General features: G+C 55.4%; 1 protein-coding gene across 3 annotated transcripts; it reads right to left on the reverse strand.

Annotated features, from left to right (window-relative positions):
- Window positions 1-736: 736 nt before the first annotated feature.
- Window positions 737-6,722, reverse strand: LOC125319015 (zinc finger protein 239-like). Of its 3 annotated transcripts, none has more exons than XM_048289981.1 (3): window positions 6,616-6,722; window positions 2,403-2,486; window positions 737-2,216 (listed from the first exon to the last, which is right to left on the reverse strand). In XM_048289981.1, exons 2-3 carry the CDS (start codon window positions 2,452-2,454, stop codon window positions 1,378-1,380), a joined length of 891 nt encoding a protein of 296 aa, XP_048145938.1. In that variant the 5' UTR covers window positions 2,455-2,486; window positions 6,616-6,722; the 3' UTR covers window positions 737-1,377. The 3 variants fall into 3 exon arrangements, with proteins under 3 accessions (XP_048145938.1, XP_048145939.1, XP_048145937.1); XM_048289982.1 differs by lacking the exon at window positions 6,616-6,722 and adding an exon at window positions 3,339-3,372 and having other exon boundaries at window positions 2,403-2,481; XM_048289980.1 differs by having other exon boundaries at window positions 738-2,216; window positions 2,403-2,481.
- Window positions 6,723-10,481: the final 3,759 nt, after the last annotated feature.

Here is a 10,481-nt window from a genome sequence, read left to right on the forward strand (position 1 = left end):
CCTCTTCTCTGACCAGCACAAAACCACCAACAAAACTGTGACTTTGTTTTGACTTTCTTCTTAAATCTGTTATCCCAGAGGCATTACCAGCCTCTCTCATTGGCCCAGTTTTGACCAGCAGCATGTCCATCTTCAGAGCCATCGGGGATTGGCACTGCTGGACATGGTGGAAGCTTCCAGCAGCATCTCACAGGAGCCACCTCTGTGGCCCCCTCGCCACCAAAAACCAGGCTGTGCCAAACCAATTCAGGAGTCATCAGTGAGAAAAGCTCTGACTGAGTAAAAATTGTTTTGTGCATTTTCTGATTGGCTTAAAAGTGTTGTGGTCTCTGGCACCTGCACATCTCCATGGCAACTGCTGAGTCATCACCGCCGCACGCTCCTACTGGCCAAAGGCTGCTTTGGGGTGGGGGCTGGGGGCCTCCCTCAAACGTGGGACCCCCACAAGCTGCTTATAACCACCAAAACTGAGAGTTATAACCCTCCCTCAGACACCGGTGGAACCGTGGGGTCACCCCAACCCCCAAAATGAGGCACGGGGCCCACAAGCCATTTATATCCCTGCCCCAGGTTGGGGGAAAGCAGCAGGATGCTCTCCAAAACGGCATCTCCTCACCATCAGAAAATGAGGAGGGGGTGTCACCTCAGCTTCCTGAATTAGCAGAAAAACTCCAAAAGCCATTTCTAGCCCCCAAAATTGGCAGAAAGCAGCAGGATCTGCCCATAATGGGCTCCCCATGTCCCTCCCTGTGGTGCCCACTCCAAGTGCCAGAGCCACATGTCATCCCTTGTCTCCCTGTATCCCCTCCTCAGGATCGGGGGGTACCCAAAAAACCCCTCAGGAACTGGGGATAAACCAAATGCCCTCAGATGTGGGGGATACCCAGAAAGGAGATTCCCCCCGGCCTCATCATCCCCAGCCTTCAGCTCTTCATTCCAAACCCCTGCCCCCCTCCCACTGCCCACCCCTCCACAACGTACCTCCCACTCCGTCCAGACCCTCTGAATGCCCATCCAGCCCCTCCTGGGGATTTTGAGGGGGCTGTAGGGTCAAGTACTTTTGGAATGTGACTGAGCCATTTGGAGTGGGAACTGAACAGTTTTCAGTGGAATTCGGTGGTTGTGAGGTGACAGATCGAGACTTCTCATCTTCTGGAGTGCAAAGCGATGGACAAAACTCTTCCATCTCCCCTCAGAACCCCCAAATCCTCCCAGACATCATCTTTCCTGGTGCCTATGGGGATCCAGAAGGATATGGAGACAACCAGCCAGGTGTCTTCCCAACATGGATACAGGGAATGTGGGTCCTTCAGTGGGGGATGAAGTTGGAGCAGTGCACGAAGCTCTTCCGCAGTCGGGGCACTTGCAGGGCTTCAATTACCGGTGGCTCCATTGGTGTCTGGTCAAGGCTGAGCTCTGGATGAAGCTCTTCCCACACTCGAGACACTTGTAGGGCCTCTCCCCGGTGTGGATACGCTGGTGCCTGATAAGGTTGCATTTGCGATTGAAGCTCTTCCCACAGTTGGGGCAGCGGAAGGGCCTCTCATCCGTGTGAATCCGCTGGTGCTTGAGGAGCTCGGAGCTGGTCTGAAACCTCTTCCCACACTCGTAACACTCGTAGGGCCTCTCCCCAGTGTGGCTTCTCTGGTGGATGATCAGCTCACAGCTCTGTCCGAAACCCTTCCCACACTCCAGGCACTCATAGGGCCATTCCCCAGTGTGGATCATCTGGTGGAGGATAAGGTGGGAGCTCCTGATGAAGCTCTTCCCACATTGCCCACACTCGTAGGGCCTCTCCCCAGTGTGGATCATCTGGTGGCGGATCAGGTTGGAGCTGTGTCTGAAGCCCTTGCCACATTCCCCACACTCGTAGGGCCATTCCCCAGTGTGGATCATCTGGTGGCGGATCAGGTGACATCTCCAGCTGAAGCTCTTCCCACATTCCTCGCACTTGTGGGGCTTCTCCCCAGTTTGAAGCTGCTCATGGACCACCAGGTCTGAGCTCTGGCTGGATCTCCGGCCGACATCCTGGCACAGGGTGGGTCTTTCCTCCTCAGAGCTCCCTGGGCTGCGTTTGCAGCCCCTCCTCCTAAGGGATCTCTGGGGCTTTTCCTCCCCGTTGGATTCCTGCACCGTGGAGCCGCTCAAAATGGCCTCTTCCACCAGGTTCTGCTGCGGGGATTTGTCCTCCCTGGGCTCTGTCCTCAGCTCCTTGTCTGGGGGAGGAAGGACAAGGAGAGGATGGCATTTGCCTCCGTGGCAGAGGGAAGGGGAAGGAGATCCCCCCAGTCCGTCCCCGGCAGGACAGCGTCGGCAGCGGGCTTGTCCTGCAGCTGGGGACGATGCTGGGCTGGGAGATGGAGCAGGAGAGAGGGGGAAAGGGGCAGGGACTTCCTCCTCACCTGCCTGGGGGTCCCGGGGCATCTTCCTCTTCCTCACAGCCTCCTCCTCCATCTGGCCAAGGTTTAGGAATGGGAAATCCTGGTTTGAGGAAAAACAAGTGATGGACACGTTGAGTTTGAATGTCCCCCTGCCCAAGTCCTTCTCTACAAGTCACCGGGCATCTGGGGTCCAGAAAAACCTCCCAAACACCAAGATTCAGCCCTGAAAAAGCCTCACAGGAGTTCCCTCTCTCTAGTCCCCCCACTCTGGTGTTCGGGGGATCCCCCCGTCCCAGCTTCTGGGGGTCTCGCTTGTACTGGGGGTCCCCCATTTACTTTGTTCTCCGCTCTCCCCAGGCTGCTGGGAGTCCAGGAATCCAAAAAGCTCCCTCTTTGGTCTTCCCACTTAGGGATGCTGGGGGTTATGGGGTCCAAGGGATCCTTCTCCCCTTATTCTCTGCTCCGGGGTGCAGGGGGTCCAAGGAGTCCCCCCTCCCCCTCTCCAGGCTGTTGAGGGTCCCGCGAATGGCGGCGCCCCCCCCCCCCCCCCCCCCCCCGGGCTCCCCACTTTGGGGGTCCTGGGGGTCACAGGGGTTCGCTCCTCCAGACTGCCGGGGCTCCCCTGGTCCCGGTACTGCCTCTCTCTGCTCTCCCCACTCTGGGGGTCCCCAGGTTCCCCCTTCGGCTCTCCTGGGGGGTCCCGCAGCCCCCTGGCTCTGGGCTGGAGTTGGCCGTGCCTGACCCGGGCAGACCCAACCCCCACTGCGAGGGAGACTCCACATCCCCCTGCCCGCTGCCAGGGCTCTGCTGGCACCACCACCAGGACCCCCCAATGTCCCTGCAAGGGGCGTTTTCCACTCAGCTTTGGAGTTCTTCATTCTCCAAACATCCCCCCCAAAAAAACCCAACCCAGGGAACCCCCAGGATATCTGGGCCGAGCTCCCCCTCCCCGGGCACCTGCGGGATGGGGGGGAGAGGCTCCTGCGGGTGGGGGGCTGTGAATTCAGGGAGTGCTCGACCTCGTTCTTCCTTCTCCTTTTCTTCATCCTCCCTTGTCCCTCATCTTCCTCCTCCTCCCGCTCCTCCTCTTCCATCCTTCCTCCTCCTCCTCCCTAATCCCACCTCCTTCTCCTACTTCCATCCCTTCTCTCGCTCCTTCTTCATCCCTCCTCTCCCTCTTCCTCCTCCTCCTCCTCCTCCCCTTCCCCCATTCCCGAGCCCCTCGCAGCCCGCGGGAGCAGCGGGGATGGAGCCGGGACAGGTCGGGATGGGCAGCGCGGGGCTCTCGGCTGCTCCCACCCGCTGGGGGCGGGGCAACCCGGCCCGGGGAAAGGAGAGGGAAACTGGGAACATTGGGGGCTGCACATCCAAACTGGGCCTTGCTGGGGACCCTGGGTGGGGACTTGCAGCCCTTGGGGCTCCTCTCGGAGCCTGGAGAGCCGGGAGGGGGGAACACAGAGAGGGCTGGGGGATCCCAGGAGTGGCATCGCTGGCAGTCACTGCTTTGTACTGGGGTAACTGGAACCTTACTGGGGCAACTGGGTGGGACTGGGAATGACTACAAGCATGCTGAGGCCATCTGGTATGTACTGGGAGTGTCTGTAACCATCCTGGGATTGACTGGAACCACACGGGGAACAACCAGGACCATGCTGGGGAGAAATGGGACCATGCTGGGGGCTACTGGGAGCAAGTGGGAGTGACTTGGTCTGAACTGGGGGCAATTGAGCACGACTGGGACCATGCTGGGAGACACTGGGATCATATGGGGAGTGACTGGGACTATACTAGGGGCAACTGGGTTCAACTGGAACCACACTGGAGGATCATGGGAGCACCTGTGCCCATGCCGCAGTCATACTGGGATCCTACTGGAACTGGCTGGGATCATACTGGCAGTGACTGGAATAGTACTGGGGGTATCTGAGAGTGATTGCGATCATACTGGAATAAGACTGGGAGTAACTGGAAAGGTGCTGACCGTGACTGGAACCATACTGGAGGTGACTGGGAGCAACAGAGACCATGCTGGGAGCAAATGGGATCATATTTGGAGTGACTGGGAGTGACTGGACTCATACTGGGAGTGACTGAGCCCACACTGGGAATGACAGGGAGTCACTGGGCATGACTGGAATAATACTGGGAGTATCTGGGAGTGATTGGTGTCATACTGGGGGTGACTGTAACCATGCTGGGGATGACTTGGTGCAACTGGGATCATACTGGAAGTGGCGGGAAGTGACTGGCATCTTACTGGCATTGAGAAGGAGCAGCTGGGACCACATTTGGTGTAACTGGGATCATACTGGGAGTGACTGGAACAAGACTGGCAGTGATGATGGGTCCTACTGGGATCACACTGAGAGCCACTGAGATTACAGCTGGTGTGAACAGATCCTGACTGGGGCTTACTGGGAGCTACTGGGCCCATGTTGGGAGGAAAATGTGGACACATTGGGAGCAGCTGGGATCAACTGGAAGGTACTGGAACCATGCTGAGGGGACTGAGACCACAACTGGGGCAACTGGAATCATACTGGAAGCAACTGGGACAACACTTTGGGCAACTGCCAGAAACTGGGATCATGCTGGACGCAACTGGGAGTAACTGGGAAAGACTGGGATCATTCTGAGGAAACTAGAACCTTACTGGGGCAACTGGGAGTAACTGGGAATGACTACAAGCATGCCGAGGCCAACTAGGATATACTGGGAGTGTCTGTAACCACACTGGGGCTTACTGGAACCACACTGGGAACAGCTGGGACCATGCTGGGGACAACTGGGACCATGCTGGAGGCACCTGGGAGCAATTGGATCTATGCTGGGCATGACTGGGACAATTCTAGGGGCAACTGGGATCATACTGGGAGGAACCAGGAACAAGTGGAACTATGGTGGGGGCAAGTGGGATCATACTGGAATTATGGTGGGAGCAGCTGGGTGAGACTGGGATCATACTGAGCGTGACTGGAATCATCCTGGGATTGACTGGGAATGGCTGTGAGCAACTGGAATCATGCTGAAAGCAACTGGGAAGAAGTGGGAAGGACTGGGAGCATGCTGGGGGTGAATGGGATATACTGGGAGAGACAGGGAGTCACAGGGATCCTACTGGAGGCTACTGGGCTCATCCTGGCACTGACAGGCAACAACTGGGAGCACACTGGGGGTCACTGGCATCATACTGGAAGTGACTGGGATCATACTGGGATTATAGTGGGTGTCAGTGGGGGTTACTGGGAGCTACCAGGCCCATGCTGAGAGCCTACTGGGGATACACTGAGACCAGACTGAGAGCAACTGGGAATGATAGGATGCATGCTGGTGACAACTGGGATGTACTGGCAGTGACTGGGATAAAACTGGGAGCAGCTGAACCATGCTGAGGTAACTGGGAGTGCCTGGGAATGACCACAAGAATGTTCAGGGCAACTGGGATATACTGGGAGTGTCTGAGACCATGCGGGTGGTGACTGGGACCACACTGGGAGCAACTGGGAATGTGCTGGGGGGAACTGGGACCACACTGGGGCCACACTGGGGCCAAGTGTGAGTGACTGGGGCACTGCTGGGAGAGACTGGCATCATACTGGCAGTGACTGGGACTACGCTAGTGGCAGCTGGGAGAACTGGGAACACACTGGACAAAAGTGGGAAGAACTGGGAGCAACTGGGACCATGCTGGGGAAAAATTGCATCATAATGGGGAATGACTGGGAGTGACTGGGCTCATACTGGGAGCAGGCATTTCCCGGCCCCGGGACCCCTGAGCCCCTTTCCCGGCCGTGCCGCCCCTGCAGCCCCCAGACCCCCCCGCCGGGGTCCCGCCAATCCCAGGGGTCCCCCCTCTCGGGCTCCCCGCTTTGGGCTTCTGGGGGTCTCCTCTCTCTGGGGTCCCGCTTACGGAAGCCGGGGCTCCCGGGGGTCCCCAAAACCGGTGTCCCCCCGCCCCCGCGCGCTCCCCACGGGGCCCCGGCAGAGCTCGGAGGGCCCGGCCCGGGAAGCCCAACCCCCACCGCGGGGGGACCCGCATCCCCCCGCCCCCGCCGGGGCTCTGCCGCCACCGCCACCGGCACCCCCAAAAACACCTCCCGGGACCCCACGATGTCCCCCCGAGGGCATCTGCGGCTCGGCTTTGGAGTCCCGCAAGCTCCAAACATCCCCCCAAAAAACCCCAAACCCAGGGACCCCCCGGGACATTTGGGGCGAGCTCCCCCTCCCCGGGCACCTGCGGGACGGGGGGCGATGGTCCCGGGGGGCTGCGAGTTCAGGGAGCGCTGGAGCCGAGCGCTTCCTCCTCTCCTCCAGCTTCCCGCTGCCGCTCCGCCTCTTCCTCCCTCCTCCTCCTCCTCCTCCCGCCTCTACCCAATCCCACCTCCGCCTCCTCCTCCTCCCCGTCCCCCTCCCCCGTTCCCGAGCCCCTCGCAGCCCGCGGGAGCAGCGGGGATGGAGCCGGGACAGGTCGGGATGGGCAGCGCGGGGCTCTCGGCTGCTCCCACCCGCTGGGGGCGGGGCAACCCGGCCCGGGGAAAGGAGAGGGAAACTGGGAACATTGGGGGCTGCACATCCAAACTGGGCCTTGCTGGGGACCCTGGGTGGGGACTTGCAGCCCTTGGGGCTCCTCTCGGAGCCTGGAGAGCCGGGAGGGGGAACGCAGAGAGGGCTGGGGGATCCCAGGAGTGGCATCACTGGCAGTCACTGCTTTGTACTGGGATCGTACTGACATCATAATGGGAGCAGGTGGGCCCATGCCGGGGGAGACTGTGATCACACTGAGGGAGACTGGGATCATACTGGGAGTGAGTAGGAGCCTTTGGGGGGCAATTGAGACCTTGTTGGGGGAAATGGGATACACTGGGAGCAACTGGGATCATGCCAGGAGCAACTGGGAGTGACTGGGTGCATGCTGGGGGTGATTGGAAGCAACTGGGCTTCTGCTGTGATGAACTGGGATGATGCTGGAGGTGACTGGGATCAGACTGGCAGTGAGTGCAACTACACAGAGGCTGACTGGGAGTGGTTGTGAGCAAATGGGATCATGCTGGAAGCAACTGGGAGGAACTGGGAGTGACTGGGAATATGCTGGAGGGAACTGGGAGAGACTGGGAGTGACTGGAGCAAAAGTGAGGGTGAAAGAGAGCCACTGGAATCTGTGGGGGGAAACTGGTTCATACTGGCAGTGACTGGGAGCACACTGGGGTCATATTTGGATCCTATTGGGAGTGACTGGACTAATACTGGGAGTATCTGAGAGTGACTGGGAAACGCAGCATGCATATCATCCCCCATACTGGGGGTGACTGGCAGCAACTGGGAGCATGCTGGGAGCAAATGGCATCATACTGGGACTGACTGGGTTGATCTAGGAAGCAACTGGAACCATGGTGGAGGCAACTGGGCCCATACTGGGAGTGATTGGAAATAACTGGGATTAAACTGGGACCATACTGGGAGTGCTGGCATGTGACTAGGATCATACTGGAGGTTGCTGGGTTCATATTGGTGTTGAAAGGGAGCAACTGGGGTCACACTTTTGGCTACTGGGAGCAACTGAGAGCAACTGGGATCATGCTGCAAGCAAACTGGAGTAACTGGGAAGGACTGGATGCATGCTGGAGGCAACTGGGATATACTGGGCGTGACTGGTATGATACTGGGATAACAAACACCTTACTGGGACCACTGGGAGCATCTGGGAATGACTGTGGACATGCTGAGGGCAACTGGGATATACTGGGAGTGTGTGTAACCATACTGGGGGTGGCTGGGGACACACTGGGAGCAACTGGGATTAACTGGGATTTACAGAGCCTTCCCTGGGACAGCTGGAAGTGATCCCCCCGTTCCCGCCGCCCTCCCTCGGGCACTGCCGCATCTCCCGACCTGCACCGCCAGGATCTGCCCGGAGCAGCGCGATGGCTCCAGCGCTGGGGCTGGGGGCTCCTGGGGCGGTGAGGGGGGACTGGGACCCAGGCACCCCCTGGGACCCCCTGAACCGCCATTCCCGGGAACGGGACCCCCCCCAAACCACCATTCCTGGAAACGGGACCCCCTGAACCTCCGTTCCCAGCACCGGGACCCCCCTGCTCCCCTTTTCCTGGCCATCCCATGTGTCCCAGCCTCCAGACTTCCCGTGTTCTTGACCTTGGGATGCCCTGGAACACCTCAGATCCCCATTCCTGCCTTTCCCAGCCCCCAGCCCCACCTTTCTGTAAAACCAGAGACCCCCTGAACTCCCTCTTTCTGGACATGCCGGGTGTCCTCACCATGTTACCCCCCTTTTCTGGGAAACCAGAATTTATTTTCCTAGTCATTAATTATTACAGGGAAAGTTAAGCTTTAGAGAAAGACCTCTGTTAAGTGAAGTGCCTTTAGATGCTGTGACTATATTTAGTGATGGGTCAGGAAAACCAAATTTTTCTGTGGTAGTTTGGCAGAAACTAAAGCATTGAAATCAGATGTCCAAACAGTAGAAGGCTCAACCCAGGTGATAGAACTTGCAGCAGAAGTTAGAACATTTCAGCTTTTTCAGGAGCCTTTTAATTTGACTACGGATTCTGCTTATGTTGCTAATATAGTTAAGAGAATAGAAGGACCAGATTTGAAGGATGTTAGCAATGATGTTCTGTATTGTTATCTTACATGTCTTTATACCCTTGTACAAAATAGAACTAATCAATATTTTGTATCCCATATTAGAGCTCATTCATCACTTCCAGGATTTCTGGCAGAAGGCAACTCCAGGGCTGATAAATTGACAGTAGCCGTAGTGAACACCTTACCTAACATTTTTGAACAGGCGAAGCTGAGTCATGCCTTTTTTCATCAGAATGCACAAGCTCTTATGCAAATGTTTCACCTTTCCAGAGATCAGGCTAGAGCAATTGTAAATACTTGCCCAGATTGTCAGCTAGTGCAGCCCCCTGTTTCCACAGGAGTGGTTAATCCTCGAGGACTGCAGAGTTTGCAATTGTGGCAAACAGATATCACAAAATACCCATCTTTTGGAAAATATAAAAATATCCATCTGTCAGTAGACACATTTTCCAATGCAGTTCTTGCTTCTGTACACACAGGAGAGACAGCAAATCGTGTGTGTCAGCATTTTTTGCAAGCTTTTGCTTCACTGGGGGTATTTCAAGAAATAAAAACAGATAATGGTCCTGCTTATACAGCCCAGAAGGTAGCCACATTTTTAATGAATAGGGGCGTTTGTCATACCTTTGGCCTTCCTTATTCGCCCACGAGTCAGGCAGTTGTGGAAAGGACACATAATTCCTTAAAATGTATTTTAGATCAGCAAAAGGGAGATGTAGCACAGACATCACCACAGATGCGATTGAGTTTATATGTTTATATGTTTATGCCTTATATGTTTATAACTTTTTGAATAGTTTTTCTGCAGAGCCTGATCCTCCAATATTTAGGTATTTCTCTAACAGCACACGTGAAATTAAAGGAGAATCCTTTGGTTCTGATTAGAAATCCAGAAACAGGACAGATCGAAGGTCCATTCCCACTAATAACCTGGGGCAAAGGGTTTGCTTGTGTTTCTACAGGTACAGAACCTAGGTGGTTTCCTGCAAAGAACATGAAACCATACCGTACACAGAAAAACAGTGACAACCCCACAAGTAGAGAAGAAAGTACACAGACGTGAACTATGCAGAGACTACAACCCATACCTGCAATCTCTTGTTTTTATTGTTGAAACTGTGAACTTTGGGTTTTATTTCAATGTAAAGACTGTGAAAAAAGAGAACATCGTAAAGTTCTTTTGGCAAATAATTCTCACCTTTCTATTTAAAGAAAGCACAGAATGCCTCATCATTAAATGAGATAGAAACAAAACTGAGAAAATATAAATAATATTCTTAAAATTCATTTAAAGATTAAAATTTGGGAGAAAAGTCCTTTTGCCAAAAGATAACTTTAAAGAAACATGGAGTTTAATCAGATGTTGTTTATTTTTTGCTCTGTTTGTTTTGTTTGCTTTTAGTAGGGTAGCTTTGCCAGTTGATCAACCTAAGACCAATGTTTGGGTGACTTTAGCTAATGCTTCAGGTTTGGATACTCTATGCTTGTCTACCACAA

The sequence above is a fragment of the Corvus hawaiiensis genome, chromosome 35 (genome assembly GCF_020740725.1).
Source record: "Corvus hawaiiensis isolate bCorHaw1 chromosome 35, bCorHaw1.pri.cur, whole genome shotgun sequence".
NCBI classification, from domain to species: Eukaryota; Metazoa; Chordata; class Aves; order Passeriformes; family Corvidae; genus Corvus; species Corvus hawaiiensis.

Coding starts and splice junctions, on each gene's coding strand:
- LOC125319015 (XM_048289981.1), bottom strand. CDS start 2,454: ATGGAGGAGGAGGCTGTGAGGAAGAGGAAGATGCCCCGGGACCCCCAG. Junction 2,217..2,402: donor GCCCCGGGACCCCCAGGCAG/GTGAGGAGGAAG, acceptor TTCCTCCCCCAG/ACAAGGAGCTGAGGACAGAG.